General features: G+C 44.2%; 1 protein-coding gene across 3 annotated transcripts in view; it reads right to left on the bottom strand.

The window, feature by feature from the left end:
* IRF2 (interferon regulatory factor 2) overlaps positions 1–22,303 on the bottom strand; it is a 44,355-nt gene that overhangs the window by 5,671 nt on the left and 16,381 nt on the right. For all 3 annotated transcript variants that reach the window (XM_074154397.1, XM_074154398.1, XM_074154396.1), the window contains exons 2-8: positions 20,055–20,184; positions 18,987–19,094; positions 13,200–13,299; positions 12,423–12,599; positions 10,382–10,428; positions 6,773–6,884; positions 3,155–3,319 (exon numbers count right to left, since the gene is read on the bottom strand). In XM_074154397.1, coding sequence (XP_074010498.1) covers positions 3,155–3,319; positions 6,773–6,884; positions 10,382–10,428; positions 12,423–12,599; positions 13,200–13,299; positions 18,987–19,073 — 688 coding nt within the window. In that variant the 5' untranslated portion in view covers positions 19,074–19,094; positions 20,055–20,184. The remainder of the gene's footprint in view (positions 1–3,154; positions 3,320–6,772; positions 6,885–10,381; positions 10,429–12,422; positions 12,600–13,199; positions 13,300–18,986; positions 19,095–20,054; positions 20,185–22,303) is intronic.

Here is a 22,303-nt window from a genome sequence, read left to right as displayed (position 1 = left end):
ACAGTCTCAGACTAAAAAAAAAAAAAAACCAAAACGATTTCATAGACGTCAGTGGAAACATGAGAAAACTCACAATGGCCACTCATATCATTTGCCTGAATAACATCAGAAAGGAACTAGAAGTGGTTTTGAAATAAAACAGATTTATGTAGGACAGCTGATACCTCAGGCTGCTTTTTTGTTGGTGGTGTTGTTTCAGAAGGGCTAAACTAACTGTTCCTGCACAGCTGTTATGGTCATACTCCTTCTTGCCGTTCAGCAGCCAGGGCTCCCATGGTTCTCCTGTACGGCTTTGCATGGAGCAAGACAAAACCAGAAATAGTCCCAAGAGTATTCTACAAGTTTCAGGGTTCTGACAAACCACAGACCAATCCTCAATCTTGCCTCAAGGGCAAATGCATGCTATAAAAATAGAGAAGTTCATAGAACAATTCGGGTTGGAAGGGACCTCAAGAGGTCTACAGCCCAAGCACTTGCTCAAAGCAGGACCAGCTACAGGACTGGATCAGGTTGCCCACGGCCTTATCCAGTCAGGTCTTGAAAACCTCCGAGAACGGAGGCAGCAGAACCTTTTTGGGCATCCTGCTCCACTACCTGACTGTCCTTGTGGTGAAAAAGGTGACATTTTTTCTTATATCTAGCTGGACCAAGTTCTCTTGTTTCAATTTATGTCTGCTGTTTCTCATCCTCCTACCATGCACCGCTGTGAAAAGCCTGGCTCTGCCTTCTCAGTAACATCCCTGCAGATAGAGGCAGGCCACTATGAAGTCGCCAAAAACATCTCTTCTTCAGGCTGGACAGTATCAATCTGACACTTCAGTCCCTCAATATCTCCTCAGACAGCGAGTGCTCCAGCCCTTGATCATCCTGGTAGCCCTTCCTGGCACTTCTTCCCATTTGTCTCTCTGGATAGTGGCCCTGCCCTCATGCAGGTGTCCCCTCCTCTTTGGGGTCAACTGTAAACTTCTCAAGTGTGTACTCCAGCACCTATTGATGAAAATATTACATAGGACTTGTCCCAGGACACAACCTTGCAGTACTCCACTTCTTACTGGCCTCTAGCGAGAGTAACCAGGATCCTCAAGACCTGCTGTGAGATGCATCCAAAAGCATGTTAGTGGCATGAAACCATCTCTGTGTTACCTGAGTTACAGGCTAGCAGGTCATGCTATAAGTTAGGACAGCTGAAGGCCACCAGGATACTAAGACAACATGTGGGGTGAGCAGAAGTGCTTCAGTCATCATGCCTCATTTTCCTTCTGCAGGCTTGTTGCGTTGACTTTAGGGGAGGTAGATCATGACTTAGAATCACAGAATTACCTAGGTTGGAAGGGACCTTTCAGATCGAGTCCAACCATCAATCTAACACTGACAAAAAACATCACTAAAACACGTCCCTCAGCACCACATCTACCCATCTTTTGAATACCTCCAGGATGGAGATTCCACCACTTCCCTGAGCAGCCTGTTCCAATGCTCGACAACCCTTTCAGTATAAAAATTTTTCCTAATATTTAATCTAAACCTCCCCTGTCGCAACTTGAGGCCATTTCCTCTTGTCCTGTCGCCTGTAACTTGGGAGAAGAGACCGAACCCCACCTGGCTACAACCTTCTTTCAGGGAGTTGTAGAGAGTGAGAAGGCTCATTGCAAGTGAGTTGAGTGACTTGCTCACGTCAGGGTGGTTCTCCTGTCACCAGACCACTCCTCTCTATCATTCCAGCCCAAGCAACCACCAAGACCAAGACAGTGACTTTTGTTTTCATTCCAAAAACTTAGATCATGTAGCTGAGGTTAAAAGAAAGCATCACTTTTGTGTTCACACAGACGGGAAAAGTTTTGCATGAAGCATTTGGAAAGAGGACAAAGGTTTCAAAAGGCCCTGTCTCCCAGCTGCTGATAAGTTAAAGCGCCCTCATCCCCCTGCCTTACCCTTCTGAATGCTCTGGCATTACAGACTAAACACATCAGGAAGCATAATCATTTATCAACATGTGTGAGACTAACATTGGAGGCTATTCAAAAGAACATCATTCTATTCACCCGGACCCAAAGATAAAAATTCCTAAATACATATTTTATAAAAACGTGTCTGGAAGTAATTTCAGCCTAATGAGTCAAAGGCAAAACCACGTGTAAAATAATAAATTGCGTGGGGAACAATTAATACTTAAGTTTGCCTAAGAAGATTACATTTATGTTTCTACCCAGTCTCTTGAGACTTTTAAGTTAGCAACATGTTAAAAAAAGGAAGGACAGGTTGGATCTAAAACTTTCCTACTTTCAAATGTGGCTTTGCCCTGCTTCCTACGGAAATCAGGCTTACATGATTGCAGGGACTCTACATAGCGAGCCTACATGTGCATTTGTGTCTGTTCCCCCCTAGCCACTTCTGAACACACTGTCAGACCTGGATAAGGGATAAACGAGCGCCAAAGACTCTTAACTTCCTACCCATTTCATGAAAATAAGGGGCCGAGACAAAAAAAAAAAATGAGAAACCACTAGCATCCTGACTTGGGGAAAGGCTTGTTATCTCACCCCATTTCAGATATCAGAGAATCCAGATGGGAGGCAGCCGTTGGAAGGCAGCCGTCCACAGTTCTGCTGCTTTGCAGGATAACTTCTTATCAGTGGCTACACGACTGTTCTACTCTGCAGACTATTTGTAACGAGACAGATCCGCTCCCCACTGGGGCCCTCAGCTCCACATCTGCATTAGAGACCATTAGTGCAGCCCTCAGCGCTCCGTGACCACCGAGGACATACGCAGCAGAGAAGACCTTTAATCTTTACTTAAGTCAGAGGGCAAGGGGGACACGCTGTATTTGCAGCACATTACTTGTACCCACTGAAAACGCCGCTCTAATAAAAGACGAAAAGACCTCGCCGCATTACATCTGAAAAGGTTCTTTTTCCATTAGTCACAGGCTAAAATCTGCAGCTTACATTTCCAACATCAGATCTGCCCAGCTGTTTCGCAAGGTGAAATGAGCAGAGGATAGTGAGTTTTTGAGTTTCATTAAAAATGCAGAAGGTGGCCAAATAGACATTTGTGGATCTTTGCCAGCTACCGTGGAAGAGCCCCCTTGTCCCCCAAGTGTTTTCCAAACTTTTCTGAAAAAGAGAGTGTAAAGAAAGGCCAGGATGCTTACCTGCATAGGACGAGACGGGGGAGATCTGTAGGGGGTACAGCTGGCTCATGCTGAGGGGCTGTTCGTCGCTTTCTGTTGTCACCTCTACTACCTGGCAAACGTCAGGAGGATTAGCAACTATCACCTGCTCCTCGCTGCTGCCATCAAGGTGCGGCTGTCCTACAACTTGGGGTTAGAAATAAAAAAATTGATTACTCCTAACACCTCAACCCTGCTGCATCTCTAAGAGCCTATCCTTGGAGCCGCCCTGGTACTTGAGTGAGTCTTCAATACCCTCTCAGCAGTTCCTTCCACGCCCACCACCTGCTTTCAATGGGACTTCTACAGGAAACCCGTGTGATTTGCTTAGTTTCCATGACCTTCAGAGACATTTTCCCCCCCCACACTTCTACAGGGAAGACCACAGCCACACTCCTCCTCCACCCACAACTGTGGTCTCACCAGGACATACAGACCACAGCCACCTCTCCTAATCTGGGAAAGCATCCTCACCCAGCAAGATGCCCACACCCTTTGGATGCTCTCATGTAAATTATGCACCAGAAAGAACAGAGCTGGCATGCAAAAACACAGCCACATGGTCATGTAAAACATGGTGGGACTCCGATTTATACATGACGTTAATCTGTGAAAAATTTCTCCTCCAATTAGACACTTATTCTCACTGATCCTTGCAATGGCAGTGATGGTGTGTAGAAATACATGGTTGTACCTGCAGTCTGTAATCCCTGCCGTCTATGACTGAAAGCTACACTCTGGTTAGTTATTAACAGAGGGTCTTCCTATTCCCCCAGCCACATGGTATTTAATACAAAGGAACATTATTTATTTCTACAAAGTGAAGGCACCGTGGATGCTTTGCAAGTGTCCTGAAATGCTTTGCAGTCGTTACTTGTGCTACACAACATCCTTTTGAAAAACGGGAATAAACCGAGGTACCAAGAAGCTACTGAGCAAAGCGAAACTATGGTGAAAGCCAGAATCTTGCTTCTCTGGAGCTGCTCAAGACAATCCCCTCTGCCTTGTACAGCTCCCCTGTCGATCCCAGCAGGATGAACTGCATGAATCCAGCATGGAGCTGAAAGCCACTAGCTGGATTTGAAGAGGAGACGGGGATGGAGCTGTCTCAGGGGATGGCTAACCTGAATCCACATCTGACCAACAGAAAGCGAAGGCCTATAGATATTCTTTTACTGGAACACAAAGCTTCAAGAGGGAAAATTTTCATACAGACAATTTCTGTGCAAACAGGGTGCTGTGGTGTTAGAAATTCAGACAATACATTTTTTCTGTACCCATGATGAGAAAAAAATCTGGGCAATGAAACACAGTCGATCTAGAAATTCTTCTGTTAAGTGACCTAATTACTCTGATTTTATAAAAGGCAAAAGATAGCATCTATTCCTGGATCAAGTAAGATAAATATACATGAATGCCACACACAAGCCATTCCTGCCTTCTATGTTTAGACAGGGCTAGAACACAACTTTATGAAAAAGGAAAGTGACAGGTTTTTTCTTCCAGAGAAAAGCTGCACATCATTTTGCTTTGTGAAGTGCCAGGTAACCACTGGAAAGTCCCCCAAAGCTGGATGTGTATTTTACGAGACAATTCCAGCATAAGGAAAATTACATAAACAATGGATAATCTTTTTTTTAGAAGTTTAATCACTACAATTACTACTATTTTGTTCCAGATATTTCATTTCCACTGTATTTCCATCTTTCCTGGTTCCGAAACAACTTGCTCTTTATTGAGTGGGGTGTGGGGTCAAGAGCGCACACACACACACACACACAGAGTTAATTTTTATCTGGGAGAAACCAATATTGTGCAACCCTGTCAGGGTATGAGCAGGCCATCTGCACTGTTTTATCTTTCTTCTCAGTACCTGATGAATTTTTACCCGCCCCGAGAGCTAACTTGCACAGCAAAAATTACTGTTCACTTGGGCAATATGCCACCACTTTCTTGTGAGCTGCGCGTCTGTCAGAAATGCTGCAGGTGCTGTTTGTCTTTCCTCCCCTCCAGCTGACTTCCCTCCTTTCTGCAGAACAAAGCTATTTTACCCTTTTCTCCCACTGTTTACATTAAAATCCTGCTTGCAGTCCTAAATAAGGACCTCTCTCTCCCGTCTGGATAAGCAGCACACTTCACAAGCCATTAATTAAACACCACTGGCTGACAGTTACCCACCCGAGCCTTGCTGTCCTACCCCCAAAAATGGATTCTGTGAGTCCAGAGAAAAATGAAAGCCCTTAAGGTGCAAATTCAGTTCTGTTCCTCTGAACCTCTTGCTCGGTTTCCACAGCAGGCCTTTGACCATTTTTAGATGTTGATGTTGTCACTATGGGTCCTGTCCTGTAAATTAGTGAGTTCTAAGGTGCAATGTGCATTCATCTCATCATAAAATCAAACAGGAGTTCAGGATACACTGCAGTGTAGAAAATCAAGACTGCAGCAAAATTATTCTCTCTGATGTTAGCGGATTTTAGGGAACACCAGTTACATTCCAAAGACCGCTGTTAATTGATCTCTGTTTGAATTTAAGACGATAAAATAAAGCAAAAGTGTATAAAGTTCTTTCCTGGGACTGCATATTGGCCTTGGCATGCTTCAGATTTGTTTATGAGTCAGTCAGTAAACAGGAAGCACTAATAGCACCACAGTGCTATTCCTTCAAGTTATAAACCCCTCTGTAATAGTAGGAGCAACAATCGCGTTCTAACACTCTTACAGAGCAACAGCTGATTAAATGAACTGCCATAAAGAGAGGAAAACGACTCACAAACTCCTCAGCCACAGAAGCACTCGAGGGGAATGACTATGCAAAGCCCTGCGACCTAAGGCACGGGCGTCAAAAACAGTCACTGCACAGAATTTCTGCCCTCTCTCCAAACAGAAGACTAACATATTTTTCAAACACTTTTCTGACATATATAAAAGTGGAATACTAGAGAAAACGGTATATGGGTCACATTTTAGGAGCCCTCGCTGGCAGTGACAACCTCAGCCAAAAAAGAGCTGTCAAAAACCAGCCCAATTATTCTACCAAGAACCAATTATTCACATGCTGAGATGACAGCTAATTCCTCATCTACTGGTTTCTAAATTCAGTCTTTGCTGATCCTTGCTGTTAGTGATGTTAACAACTAACTCTGCTACCGAGCTACCAGTAAAAAAGGACCAAGTTCCTCCATTTCATCTGCAGGTTTAAACTTCCAAATAAAATGGTACCCTATACAAATCTCTGCTTTGAACGTTGGGAAACTGCCATCCAACTGGAGTTTAACTCCTAAGTGACACTGGCTACAGTCTTCTCATAGCTGAGGACAACCCTGTGGAGTAAGCTCACGTCAGGAAAAGCTACCTGAGCACCGCTGGAAGTGCTTTGCTCTGAGGGGAACCACCACACTGACACAGCGCTGCTCGGGGTCTTTGCAAGGTGGTGGTGGGACCTGGCATGGCTTGGGCTAGTGAAAATTGTGTCGACCCAACTGTAACTGTGGTGTTCTCCAAAGGGCAAAATGCTGATGGAAAGCTGAGTTTGGCAGAGTCAAAAAGGTTTTTGAAGCCACCTGTATGCTTAGCATATAAGAAAAGTATAGAAGTACTTACCTACAAAGTTCACTGTACTGTCAACTTCATTTTTTATACTGGAGGACAGGAAATAGTCAGAAGTGACATCATTTAGCCCATTAATCCCAAAAGATGATTCAACTGGCTCTTGCTAGAATGAAAACAGTACACTTGGATCAGGTTTGATTTATTTTAGGAGCCTGGACTCAGTTCATCTTTTTGTTCTGAGACAGTAATAAATCATATCTCTTCTGCCTGCCATATACCCCCTGCTCTCTGCTAGACACAGTCTTAGAAGTAGTATTTTGGTTCTCTGAGAAGAAGCCAGAGTCTACTCCATTTCCAAATCTTCTGCTTTGAAACGAAAGCTATTTTTAATTTTCAGATTCAGAGTGATCTTCAGAAAGCAAGAAATTAGTTTGCTATTTACTAAAAGAGATTAATATTTGGAACAAACAAGGAAGAAACACTGCTTCAAGATGGTACTCTATTTAAACGTTCATTCTCATTCCCTTCCAAACATGCTCTACCTCTTAGTGCTCTCTGAAAGGAAGCCTCAGCTTCTGTACAGAAGTTACTAAATTCTAGCTTTAATTTTTCTCTGCAGCAAGCCTTAAAGCAAACCAAAGTGTTTACACTAAATACAGCCTTTTAGATCACATCATAAACATTACCACAGGGCAATAACGTTGGGAAAACACCACCTGTTCTACACAGACTAAGCTTTCCACAAGATGCATCTCTGTAGCTCTGGTACGCTCGAGTGGGAATCTAAAAAACTGCCTTCAGAAATAGACACCAAAAAGTTTAATTCCAGAAACTCAGGATTTCTTTAAAAAGCTATAAACACATTTAAAGGATTATCTACAGGTCCAGCCTCCTCCCCGGTACTGGCTCTTTTACAGGGTTATCGGTTAAAGTCTAAAGTCTTCTGCTCTTACTCTGGGCTGGCCGTGCCACCCTGCAAGGGAAGTTCTACCTCACTGGTGATCCAGAGACACCCGCAGAGAGGTGTCCAGCTGCCAGTTGGCTCCGATGCCACCCGTGCCCGTTTTCACTGCTCTAAAGCACTTGGGCAAGGGCAGGGCAAAGGCGAGCCTCAAGATTCGTGGTGCCAGCCCTTCATGGTACTAACTGTATGAACTATTACCACAGGGACAAAACACCAGGGATGGCACGACACATCTTCCTCCTGGACACCACATGCCGTAACTCAAAAAGAGCTGTCACTTTGACACAAGTCTGTGCCTTCCCAGCCATGAAATAAGGCCTTAAATGCAATCACAGAATCACAGAACGGTTTGGGTTGGAAGGGACCTTAAAGACCATCCAGTTCCAACCCCCTGCCATGGGCAGGGACACCTCCCACTAGAGCAGGTTGCTCAAAGCCCCATCCAACCTGGTCTTGAGCACCTCCAGGGCTGCGTCCAATCACCCACCCTGCCCCAAGACCCCTCTGCCCATCGGAAGGGTGCAAAATTAGTGCTAAGGGCAACTAGGTCTTTGATGAGCTGCACTGGCCCATGTCAACCCACAGGAGAAAGAATTGGAGAGGTGGAAAAGATAAAATTAGCTGTTATTGATCCACTGAGGATCACTGACTGCAGAGACAGGTTAGGGCTGCACGCTGGAGCCCTGACCATCTCGTGTTGTGCAACCCCCCAGCAAACACAGAAGCCCCCATGGGAACCCTGCGCGCCCAGCACCTTGCTCAGCTTTACTTGGTTACTGGGAAATTTATTTAGCAGCCCCTTTCAAGCTGCAGAAACAAATATGCATCCTAGGACCTCGGGTGATGGTGCCAGATTGATGAAGGGTGTTGGACACTGGCACAGTTGTTGTTAAATCACCTACATTTTCAGTGTCCAGATGCCTGCTGGAAGCATAACCTAAATGCATGGGGAAAGGTGTCACTTAGATTTTAAAAAATGTCTCAATGAGGAGCTGCACGCATAGTCAAAAGGATAAATCTAGGATAAGGTAGAAATTAAGCCTCAGGCAGGCAGTTCAGGCCTTAATTTTGTTTCAAAGGAAAGAGCCTATTTTTATCTAAGCTATTCAGACACTTACATCCTCCTCCCATTGCTGAGAATTCACATTTTAACAGAGAGACCCCGTTTGCCCCAAAGTTCACTCCCACCAGCGGTTGCTGTGGGTGCCCGCAGGGTCCGGCAGTGGCAAAAGAAGGGAGGTCTCCGTGAGACTCTTGCTATGCTGGAGTCCCTTCGCAGATCTGCACTGGGATGCTCAGCTTCTTCCTTGGCTGATATTACCCCATTACCAGGCAGATGGTGGAACAGCCTCCCACTCACCTCCGCTTAAAGAGAGGTTTTCAGGCTAAACTGCAAGGTGTTCCATGCAAAACACGCAACTCGGATCTCGGGAACTCACATCCCCAAGCGAAGCAATTATAAGCAGCTTTCAATGCTCAGAAATGTGCATTTGCATTAGTTCATCCACCGCCCCTCCCCGCTATTATTGCCTTCAATGTTCAATAGTCAGGCAAACAGTAGCTGAGCATGGAAACAACATCTATTTTAAAAAATGCAAAAATTTAAAAAATTTTAAAATCCAGGTGTAACTGGAGGCCAGCTTGTGTACATATTTGCCAGAATAAGGGGGAACAGACACAGGCTACCACCAGAGTCACGCTGTAACAAGCACAGGTGGCCACGGGATCCAGATACGATGGTTAAAAAGTGGTTCCTTTAAGATAATTTAAAAATCACATCACAGTTTTCTGACGTGTAACTCCACAATTCACAACCGCAGGGAGAGCGCCTGCCTTCCAAACCTGATTTCAGCGGAGTTTTCCCAGGTTCACCTGGCCCGGAGCATCTCCCGGCCAGCGGGTGCAGGACCCGTGCCCAGGCGTGGGTGGCACAGCCCTTCATGAGCCAGCAGCGGGGGACCAAGCTGCCCTTCTGCTACAGACACGGCTGCTACGAGCGACCCAAGGACACCGAATTTACTGAAGGCTGAATGTCCAAAACCTCTGCAATTTGCTTTTTGAAAAAAATCGAAGGTAGACCAAACCCTGCTGATATGTCATAGTGGCCACCTCAAAGAGGCGCTCAGAAGCGTGCCAGCTAGGGGACACCGTGCTTTGTATGGAAAGCACTTTTGGTCCTCAAAAAAACGCTCAGGCAGCGACCGAGGAGCTTTGCAACTGAAGCCTTACAAAACATGAGCAGAACGTGCAGCTCTGACAAAACTTCTCCCCCTCGCCCAAACGAAAATGAATTTCCAATGCTTTACACGCAGAAATTAACTGCTTCAAAAGGTAGCTCTATTGTTCAGAAGCATTCCTCCCCTAATTACTGTATTTCTACTTACACAGACAAACAAACGGCAAATGTATTGCCGAGGCTGCCAGTTTTCCAACCTCCAGGCGTTGCAACACAAGGGCTGTGTCGACTGATGACGTCAGTCGCGGCTCTAACAGCCTTCACGTTTTTGAAAAAAAAAAAAAAGAACAAAACCCAAAACCCACCCCTAAACACTCAATGTAACTGTAGCTTCTTAACCAAACCACAAGCACGAGAGATTTGCAAATATCCACCACAATGTACTATTGGGGCTATTAAAAAAAAAATTGCAACACATTGTTTTCACAAGCTCTCACACTATTAAACAGCCACTTCTTACCTTAATTTGTTTGAATTTGTCATCCTTCTCGCACTTCGTTTTTTTTCCTGCAACAACAGAAGGAAGATTTCTTAAAGTCCTGCGTGCCACAAGTTATCCTCCAAACCTTCTATATTCACTAGGAAGCAGACCCAAAACGTGCCTCAAACTCCTACAAAAGGGTGAACACATTTTGCTTGATTTTAAACCCCTTAGGGAGTCAAAAATTTACCTTGAACATTCTGGCTTTGTGATTCCTTTTGAAAGGGCTATAAAAAAAGAACTAGGATGGGACCAAGAAAAGCAATTGCAGTCAAAAAAATCAAGGTGAAAAATATATGAGTGACAAACTAAGCAACAAGGCCTGTTAAAGAAGGAAGGGGGAGAAAAATACTCTTAAAGGGAAAAAAATCAAAATATACGTCTCGTCACATTTCTGACACTCTCACTGTATCTATAGGAAAAAGGAGATTGTTCATTGATTTAATATGTGACAAGACATCACAATAAACTTCAACAAGTATTTCTGTAAACAGTTGGAACCCGGGCTGAGGGGGAATATATATATATATTATAATTTATGCAAAAGGAGTTTCTGTAGTCATGCTGGAATTGAGAATCCAGAAAGCTGCATAGCATATGACCCCCACAAAATCCTGTGTGCCTTGGCAGACCCCAGCCTTGCCGCCCCTGCTCTGACCCGACGAGAGCCTGACGTGGAAGCTCAGACCTGCCGGTGCAAGCTCAGCTCTACCCTACTGTTTGCACAGACGTGTCCGAGGAACTTCTCCCATCTCTACTGCAAGACAGCACCGAGAATTAGAATTGTTTGCAGCCAAATTCTTTTGCTCTCGCTCACACGTAATTTTAGCCATGTGCCACGTAGAAAGGGCATGTGAGAAAATATATGCAGCCCAAAATATGCCAGGGTTTTATAGTAACTGGCTGCAGCATCTTCTCCTGCTACAGCCCCATCTCCAGAATCTCAGCTTTCATTATGAACTTTTCTAGTTCTTACAACTAGGAGAGGAATCTGCCACAATGGGACAGGTTATGGTTCAGGGAAATATGCCCGAATGTACAAAACATATCATCCACAAGAGACTGGAAACAGCTTCAAAGCAAATGTTCTACCTTTTGCAGATTGATCTCCCTTTCGTAGCATGATTCTGCCCCAAAAATGCCAGAGTTCATCATTTCCAATTACACTGACCTTAAACTGAAGAAGTGCCTTTCACATCTCAATTTAAGAAAATGGCAAACTGAACATGTGAATTGAAATGGATTTTAGAGGAACACCATGCGTTTGGTTTGCAGATTATCTTTTGTCCGCAAGTCCTAGACACCACCGTTCTACTCCATAAACCAGTAAGGGAGCCATAAGGAAGCCAATGAGCCATAAAGAAGCCAATGTTTCTACTTCATAAGAAACCAAATACTCATGAGACTGACCTGGTGGTTAGGTCCTCTCCTGGCAGGTGGGAGACTTAATCCCTAAATTTGGGGATTCAAACGTAGTTTCCCATTTCATCATTATCATGCTGTGGGGGCTGGTTTTTCATGGCCTAGTGTAGCTACACAACTAACAAACTGGTTTCACAGTTTAATGTTCTGAGTAGAGTGTACTCCTGCTCAGCTCAACAGAGCGCCAGCTGATTTCTATCTGTGCTTGAAAAAAAGAGACCAAAAGGTCTGCCACCATAATGTGAATGAGGCGTACTGAGTTAACTGCATTGATCTTTAATATTCCCTAATCATTTTCCTTGACTGAAGAACACCCGGGACCAGCATATGAACATAACTCCATCGGCTGTAACAGAACTAACACAATTTACAGACCACCAGGTTGGGGGTAGCACATCTCTTTGATCCTCTTTCCGAGCAGCTTATTCTCTTAACTGAATGGAGCCCATTTTTCATATGGGTGTTCCTAAGTTCTGGGGAAAACCTGGGTAAAAATGTGCAGTTTCACAGCAGAAGTAGAACAAGGACATTTTGTGGGCCCCAGGATAATAACAATGCCCCCAACACCGTTTTCACGTTGACAAGCTCTCCTCTCTACCTTTTTTGGAAGGTCTTTCCGATAATGGCAGCATCCGGTACACCCTGAAGGCGTTGTTTCCTTTCTTTATACTTTTGTCCTTCACTTCTTCTATGTCAGGCAGAGAGTTCATAGCACAACGGAAGTTTGCCTTCCACGTCTTTGGATCGGGTTTATCTACTCCTGACTGGTATTTTCCTAAGCAAGAAAAGAAAGTTAGGCACACATGAGGTGTAATTGAAAATCTAAGGTGAATTAGTAACAGCATAGGTATCGGCCTTTGGTTCCCATGACAAGCGCTCAAACAATAGCTGAGGTTGCAAGAGAGTGAGTGTCGTGATCTCATTCTCATGCACATTTCTAGAACACATGATGAAGAGTTTCTGCTCAAGAAAGACCCAGGGCACTGCCAAACAGATGCGACTCCACACCAACGTGGAAAAGCTTGCACAGCATTTACCTTTATTATGTCTGGCTCAAATCCATAGAAAGGCATAAAAAGCCTAAGGGCCCAAGTCTACAAAGTGCTGAGCACGCTCTACTCCTGACAATTTTGAATCCAATCTTGTTAACGTTTAAATCAATTAAGTTTTACTGTGTTCCTCAATGTGAATGAGTTATGGCACTTCAATAAAGCTGGAGAGTATCGCAGACCTTGAAAAAAAAAGCACTTAAGCCTGCCACAAATTTAGAACCTTAAATTCACTGTGTTAGTAAAAGCAAAGACAAGAAAGAAAACACAACTTTAAAAGGGGAAACAATGTGAAAATCTGTCCTGCAGAAAGAGAGTTCCAATACCTGTGTGAATTGCCCAGTTTCTAAATAAGGGAGCATCTTTTTCAACATCCCACCCATGTCTTGCGGCATGCATCCAGGGAATCTGAAAAATCTTCTTCTCCTGGAAGGGAAAACAAACAGGAAATGCCAACGCTGATTGACTTGAGGGATCTTCTGATGACTTTAAGTCACTTATTCAAAAACACAGTTCCAGCATCTGCAAGTGTTTTGCTTCCTTCTAACCCAGTGCCTGTCATTGAACTCGATAGGAAAATATCCACTGGCGTCACCGAAAGCAGAATACGGCCCTAAGTGTATGAAATACTCGGATGCCCCTTCACGGACGATGATAAGCCTGGTGGCTTTCCAAGCTGACACATGGGTAAAACACGCAGCACTACATATTTCTAAACATTCAAATCAAGGCTAGTTTTGGCAGCACAGGCACTTTCATGATTAGAAAAATTAGATATGAAACAAAACAACCACAGGAACAGAGAAATTCAAGGGATTTAGAATTCACGCAGTAAAATACTAGCACAATGAAGGAAAGGGATCTCTCAAATTTATACACCAAGCAAACAGACATAAGAATATATCAACTATTAGACATTTCTCCAGTGGGGATAAAAAATACAGGACACCCACGTGAAGGGGTGGCATTGAAGATAGTTGAATGTATTTTAGCTTAAAAACTTTAGGCCAAAGAGAAGTGAATTTAAAGCAATCCAAAGGAAGGTGCTTTTTAAACACAACACATAGTTAAACCAGAGCATGCCTTATGTGGTGGAGGTATAAACTGATTCCCAAAGGGATGAGAAAAACTCATAGAAGACACTACACTGGTGACAAACAACTCTAGACAGGCAGCTCTCACTTATATAACTGCATTGTAGATGCCTGTGGTCGGATGAGATTAATCCTTTGCCCTTTCCCCTTCCTCCAACAACCACTTTTCTTCCTTGTCAGCCTGGTTAATATGTCACTAATGTCAAGGTGAGGTTTATTTCCCTTCCTTTCCACGTGATCTTTTCTTTTTTTGAGCCTGCGCTTTGTATCGTCCTTCAGCTCTTTGTCTTCAATCCTTTCTCTCATTTACGTCCACTTGCTCGGAACTGCATTCTTCCCTTCTCGCTTGGCTTCACCTTTGGTGCCAATAAATCTGTTGTGGTTTAGGCTGGGCTGGGCTGGGCACTAAACAAATGACAGATGCTCTCTTTTAACCTCTCTCTCCCTGGGGTCCACAGCACTTCTCTGAAGAGAAGGGAGAGAGAGAATAAGGGAGAGACACTTATGGGTTGAAAAGAAACTAAAACTACTTTAATGAAATATTAATAATAAAAGTAATATCAATAAGAAAATAATGAAATATCTACAAAACCAGTACTGAGCTCCCAGGATGACGATCATGTCACCGACAGGCACTGGGAAAGCCCCAGACTGGAGTCTGGAACTGGATTCTGGAACACACAGATCAGGATCAAAGTCAAGTGCATGGACAGAGTCCTCCTCGGACACCTACTGTTGAAGAAAAGAGCCTGACCCCTTTGATTCTTCAGTTTTTATACTAAGCATGGGGCAGATGGGTTGGAATACCTTGTTGGTCAGTTTGGGGTCATCTGTTCTGTCCCCTCCTCCCCACAGGTGTGACCCCTCTATGTTTTTCTGCTTCCAACCCTCCAACAGGGCATATAAATAACAAAGTGAGCTGACCTTGGTTGTTACAGCAATAAGAAAGAGCCTCTCTGCATACCATTCTGTGGTATTAACTATAAACATCAGGTCTTATCACTCTGGAAGCAGATACTGTCTGAAAATTACGCCGTTAATTTCAGAGAGTGCAGTTACTTAGAAAAGACTTAACTGAAAAGTAAAATTACTGAAAAGAAAATTGGTGCTATTCTGTCTCAAACCAGGACCTCTTTAATTTGGTAAAACCACAGATTTAACATGTTTCTCATTCCCCTTCAAGCCCTCACACTCTAATTCTTCCCCTTAATCTATTCCCATCATTTCTTTCACATACCTTTTGCCTCCTTACTCTTCCCCACTCTACACAGTTAAATCATCCCACAGAGATGGTCTCCTCTTTCCCCAAGTAGAAGTGGCCTAAAGAAAGCCTCAATCCCACCATCCCAGGGTCCACAGCACTACAGCATTAATCAGAGTGAGAATAAGGTTTCTTGCCTTGACTCTCCCACAGACTATAATCAGCATGGAAACAAATTCATACTTCCATAAAAAACAACTTCTATCAACAAGAACTTTAACAATTGACTAGATTAAAAAGTCTTCTCATGCTTGGTGATAGGATGGAATATATGGAGGTTATACCATGGATTTCACATTCCATATGATAATTCAAGAAGTTCTATAGGAACTAGCAGACCGAACACGACTCCAGACATCGCATCCTGGCATCATCAATCCTACTCACTGCTCCAAAGGATGGTGCAAGAACGCTCCCAACAGCGCTATAAGTGTTCACTATAGTTTTTCTGTCCATTACACAAAGTTCTTCCCAATCCCAGATGTCTTGAAACACATGGTCTTATAGCAAATTATAATACAAGTAACAAAATCATAGAATCCACGTGTATTTTAACTTTATAATACATGTATAGTCTTACATACCTATATAGATACTACAGTTTTTCTCATCAACTATCAAGTATCTAATCATCTCTGAAATCCCAAGAGACTGCTGATTACAGCAACGCCATGCACTTGTGTGTTCTGCTCTAGTTTACGTTATGCTTTCTATTTAAATCCTAATTTTTGATTTCACGTTATGAAACGTTTACCTATTTCCTTCGTCATTTGATGCTTCCTAATAATGACCTTATTAGGAAAAGGCTCAGCAGTGCTTTCTCTTAGACTTGGAAAACCGTGTGCTGTCTGGTACAGCGCTCCATCCCTGGACATTTTAGCCTCACCTAAAGTCAAAAGTACAACCCACAGAACTTTTGCAGCGTAACAGGAATTGCTACCAAACTCCAGTGGAGACATCAAAAAGCAAAAAGGTGTCACATTCTTAGAAACAGGCAGGAGGAGGCAAATAGTATCGAACACTTGCAACCCCAGCATTACAAAATGCTCCAAGCAGGTGAATGAGCATGAGATCACATATTAGCTGGAAAGTCATAGGACAAATTTTAAATAGCGGCATCTGTCTGGAGGGTAACACTCCAAGCATCCATCAAAGCAGCAGGTTGCCTCTCGACTCCTGTTACAGCTACTCTGAATATTTCCACTCTAATTTCCTTTTCCAGACCCATGAGGGACACTGACCTCCCATTATTCCCCTCCTCACACCACCTCTGCCCTCTACTGAACTATGTAATTTCCTTCACACCTCCCAATTTTGTCTCTCTGGGAGGGAGAAGAAATTCCCTTCCTCCCTCATGCCATGCAGCAGGGTAACATTTTCACCAGGAGGGTACACAAGCACTTATTTTCTAAGCTCTATAGAGAGGGGGTTGTTCTGGAGGAGAACACAAAGCAGGAGGCACAATGTGATCAACTGACAGCAAGGGAAGGAATTAGGTAAGTTAGCAGCACCTGATTTGTCATTTTTAACTGAGAGAGGTTTAATTCCGCAAGAAGAGACAGCCAGTGACAAACCCAGAATGGTATTCGTTTCCTTAGTATTTAAACCTTATTTCCTTAAAAGCTGTCCACACAGACGAGCGCAATTCTCTTGCTAATCTGATCCACCTTCTTTTCTATACCGTGAACTGGGCTTTGCCAAACTCCGATTGAAATACACAAATCCAAAAATCCTGCAGCCTCCAGAGTCAGTTCTGTGGGTACAGAAGGGGCTGCGATACACAGAACACTGTATCATTGATTCCATGCATGCCTTTGTTTATGGTCAGGATTTACAGTAAAAATAGAAATATTTTTGGTTTAATGATTCACTGTTGGAATGAATGTTTAAACATTTTTAAACAGAAATGCTCAGAAGTGCAATTAACTTGTTGAGCACAATAAAGGCAATCCAGAATGATGCCAAATCAGACAACAGAAATGGGGAATCAGAGTTTAATAAACCTCAAGGCAGGCCACACAGCCTGGTATCCTCCTTCCGGTAGGTGCCATGGCTTTGTTGTAGAAAAAAAAAAAAAAAAAATCCATTTCAAAATACTTTGTGAGATAAGCCTTGGTCAATACAGAATATGCAAACTAAGGGCAAAATCTCCTGCCAGCTCCTGCATGCAAACAGTTCACGCCAGAAGCACAAGGCAAAAAACGCTGTAACAACAGGATCAGAGGGCTGCAAACATTAAACAACGTGACGTTGCCTTGAAAACTGCCTTTATGAGCTGCTGAGCTTAACTTGAAAGAATGAAACCCTGAGCACAGTGGCAGCATCTTCACACTGCAGAGCAAAGGAGGCAAGTACGTCCCTGGGATGTACCGAAGAAGGTTACGTGAACAAAACCCACAGATGACATTATATTTAAGAGTAATATGCTCAAATCTGAAATACTGTGCCCTACTAAGCACAGAGGAATTATTCCAGGATTGGGCGGGAATGGCCAGCGAAGAATGGCAGAGATGGACTGTCAGCAGGAGAGACCTGACACCAAAGTGGAGATACTCAAGGAGAAGAATCCGTAGGGACCCGAATGTGGGATTCAAATTACAAAGACAACAGTAAAAACCGGTCTCTTCCTCCTCTTCAGCTGTGTCCCCATTATGCAAGAACAAGGACCTACTCAAATTCACAGGGCAGCTAACCAGGGAATGGATAAAGCAATATTTATTTACCCAGCCACAGCATGTGAGAGTCACTGATGCAGGAAGTTCCTGAGAAACAGAATTCGTAGCTGTAATTTAAAGGGCTCCTGATAATTTTACAGTCACGAGCGTTTCTAGCTTTGAAAGCTGCAATAAAAAGTAGTAATCTTAATTGCCACTCTTCAGCTCTAAAAACGAACACCTGAGCACCACAACTACTGCTACAAGGAGGATACCAGACTAACTGCGTTAGTGTCTTAACCAGAGGGGCAGCTCCTACATCTCCACACCTGATTTTGTGCATTTCCACCCATTTTGATAATGAGGTAGCCTCTTGTAGCCAAAACTGCTTTGTGCTTTTCAGTGTGGTGAATTACTCTCCTGCGTACCACAGAACACATGCAATATTTCCAGGGTTCATTACTGTTCAAGGTCTCAAATACGTTCCTTGGTTTTACTGAGCCAATTTAAAAAAAAAATAAAATAAAAAAAAAATCAAGTTAGGCACTGACATTTTGGAGCCCCTGCTCATGCTCTCAAAGTGTCTAGATCTCTCAGTAAGATCTCAGGACCAGGAATACTAGGTTTGGGTCTGGCATGGGAGAAGTTACCCCATCTTCTCCCAGGTTGAGAAGCATCAGAGAAGTCACAAAAGTCTGAAACAAGAGATTATTGCTTCAACCCACAGTCTAACACAGAATATAGCCTTCCCCCTCAGGAGAGCATGTTGTTCACCTCCTTCTGACACTGCTTGGTGAACAATCTGTTCCCAGCTTAAAAAAAAACAACTAGCAGAGTCTCCAGAAACGCTCGCTCCAACAACAAAGAGCTGGAAAATGCTTTCAAAGGAGCCACAAATCCACCAGGCCAAAGCAGGGCGCTGCTGCAGATCTGGCAGGCGAGGCCGGAGGAACAGGTTCAGCAGGAAGCATTCAGCTTTGCCCTTCCTCCCCATGTCACCCCTTTGAAAACCAGGAATGAGCTGATTTACCTATCCAAACCTCAGGCACTGCTATAACGTCCCTCTTCAGCACACGTACACACGTGTGGATGCACCCTCCTTACCTTATTTAGCCATTTCAGCCCCGGTATCGTGTTAGAGTTGATCTGCTCTTCCAGCCAGGGGCGCATCCGCATCCTTTCGACAGGCATTGTCACCCAGCCGGGAAAGAGCTGCAGGGAACAAGGGACATGTTTACTTGTTTTCCAGGCAGAACTCCCAGGCTGCTCCCCCATCTCTGCACAGCACAGACTTATTAAGGCTTTGCAGGCATCCAACAATTATAAAAATAATAGTGACTTTGGATCTGTGCGGGAGCCTCCCCTAAGAGCAACTGAGATGACAAAGCCTTCTCTATGGCAGAAAACACTTTTCCCGTACACCTGGATTAGGAAAACCTTCACCTGAAGAAAACACATCATATTGGCAAAAGCTTGTCTGCTGATACAGGTGAGATACCAGAGGCTGCAAATTAAAACAATTATGCTCCTGAAGAGACCTCTTTTTGGCCCACATACCTGCATTTGCACAAGACCTTTTTTTGCCAACACAAAAGATGTAACCAAACCAATTCACATGCAGGAGGCATCACTGTACGAGCTAAAATGATGCACCTGCTAACAAGAGTGCTTTCAAACGGCTGTGTCTGTCCCATACACTTGACTAAAATTAAGCAAAATGCATTTTACATCACAGCAATCATCAGACCACTTTGGTTCTGGCTGAGTAGTTTGACCCCCTCCCTCCAGCTTTCTCTGATCAACCCAGTCTCTCATTTGTTAGCTGCTATTTCACATTTTGATACTGCTTAGCTAGAAACTAAGTGCTTTACAGCCCCTTCAGCTGCACCACGTCACACTGTATAATTCAGCTTAGACTCAAACTGACTTTTTTCTTTTCCCCCCTCTCTCTTACACACACACGTGACCCCGATGCCACTTCCCTGTTTAGAGCTGTAAATTATTGACATAAGAGTCCAAAGTCTTGAACTCGAGGCAGAAAATTTTAAAAACATTAACCTGCCTCAGGCACCCCTCTGAAAGTGCCAACAGGCACTAGATGCAGATTAAAACACCGCATTAAACTCCTGTTAAACAGCCTGCAACCCATCATTTCCATGTTCAAGTACTTGCATTTAGGCTGCTGCTTCTCCTCTCCCCCTCTGCACCAGGCTCAGCTCCTTCCTCTCTCCTTTGTTCTTCACATCTGTGTTCTCTGCATCATTCTTAACTTCTCTGCTCCGCTATTCTTGTCACCTTTGATCTTAAAAAAAAAAAAAAAAGAGAAAGGAAAAAAAATTAGTAGGCCACGTATTTGAAAGTACGCAGCAATGACACAAATGTAAATGGGTTTGTTCTTGCTTCCTATGGGAGTACAGGCATCAGACAGACTAACAATTAGGCAGTACCAAGCCCACACCCAGCACAAGAGGAAGAAAAACGTTCAAAGTTTCCTCTCTTTGCTCTGAGGACATGTATTTCCTGAAACTAATAAGGAATTAAAACCTGAGTGCAACAATACAGCTCTTTGATGTGTTCAGAGAATTTACCAGCAGCCGTGCTCACACTAATCTCTAGGCAAATATATTGGCATTTTATTTACTACCGTGTGGAGCTGGTGACCCGTGCTTCAGCCACAGCCTTTTCCAGCGAGTACGAATTTCTAAAATAGCTCAGAAAATGGTTGCAAGTGCTCAGCTCCCTTTCAGGTTCAGGGCAGACACGAAAAAACAGCCAGCCTCAGAACCCGACCTTGTGCAAATCCCTTCTCTGTACAAGAGGGAAGCTGTTTTCCGGGTGAGGGCAGTGCGGGTGCAGTTGTTGCAGCCCCCTCCCCTCCGCTTGGCACCCAGGATTCCCATCCAGGTTGCCGAGTGCATACGGGAGATCGGTACCATCTTCCCCTACTGCATCTTGGGTGAAAGCTGAAAAATGCAAATGGCAATGTACTCAAAACGCAAGCGGATTTCAATTCATCTCTCAAGGAAGAAACAAGCAGATGCAACCATCATCTTAGATGCGTTTCTTTGTAAGGTATCTTTAAGTACACATACACTTTGAGACAATTCCTGGAAACACCGTGCATCATCTCCAGCATTCGACACGTGAGAGGTCCCATTTAGCAGAGGGACTCTTGTCTTCCAGGTAACAAGCCCCTAAGACAAATCCCCAGCCCATCTGAATGAAGAAATCAGACAGAAGGCAGAAAAGTCATCTTGAAGGCAGCAGCAACGAATACCACTTGGGACAGGCAACGCGGGAGAAACAGAAGCTGCCTTTGTGCAAAAGCAACGCATTTCAGGAGACGAGAGAGCTGCCAACATCGCTACTATAAGGAAGCCGGTCTTGCCCAAAACAGCTCTGTGGAGCCAGTCGCCTCTTCCCTCCCACGTCCCCAGGGCGCTCCCCCAGCTGCTCGCCCACAGATGCTGTGGTGCTTGTCTCCTTTTCAGCACCCTGGGACTCCTCCAGGACTGGCACCCGCAGCTGCCAGTACACACCTTCATATCCATCACCCACACCAATTAGTCCTGAAGTAATCAGAAAAGAGGTTTGGCTTGTGAGAAGGGAGGAGTGGCTCCCAAGATCTGTTTATCCGAAAGCAAAACCAAACTCAGCTAAAAATAACCCTCAATGATGTTCAGCTGGAGGGATGGTGGACATCTTCTGGGGGATTGTTCTTCATGGGGGGGCAAGCACAGCATGCTCCTACTCGTCAAAACACACCCCGAGCTCCTCGTGCTGCAGAAAATAAAGCCTGACATCTTCACAAGACACCCCAGACCCATCTGCCTCAGGACAGCACTGACCGCAATGGTGCTAAAACATAGCGGGGTTTTTTGGCAGTTGCACCTCAACAACATCCTTGCGATGAAAATACCAAGTCAATTCTACCGGGTAATTGCCTGTGGGAAATGAAGGTGCCACCTCTCCCCTCCTGAGCTGTCAAACACATGATTTATTTTTACAGAAAGAAACATCATCTTCTGCAGTGCCTTAAAAATAGCCTCTGTTGGTCCCTAAGCAAGGTTAACGGGTGCACTTGGGAGTCTTATTTTGATGGCTCTGGGTGGGAGAACCCGAAGTCCATCCATCAGCGAGGAGCAGGACAATCACCTCCAGCCATTAAGAGTCATTCAAGTCTGCAAAGACCTTTGAAATTCTCCAAAATAGGTGGAAAAGGCTTGTAAAGTTTCAGGGGCCACCATCTAACATCAAGCCAGCTTCACCCTCCATCAGAATACATTAATTATAAAGGAAACCTACAAAGCCAGAAACTAAGGCGAGCCATACGAAACAGCAGACATGCCAGGTTCCTCCACTCCAACTTCTCTCCTGTGTACCCAGTGGAAAGGAAAATGCAGAAACAGTTGATCCTTGTA

The sequence above is a fragment of the Numenius arquata genome, chromosome 10 (assembly GCF_964106895.1).
Source record: "Numenius arquata chromosome 10, bNumArq3.hap1.1, whole genome shotgun sequence".
Taxonomy (NCBI): domain Eukaryota; kingdom Metazoa; phylum Chordata; class Aves; order Charadriiformes; family Scolopacidae; genus Numenius; species Numenius arquata.
The sequence above is the reverse complement of the archived record's forward strand: the minus strand, read 5'-3'. Positions and strand labels throughout refer to the sequence as shown.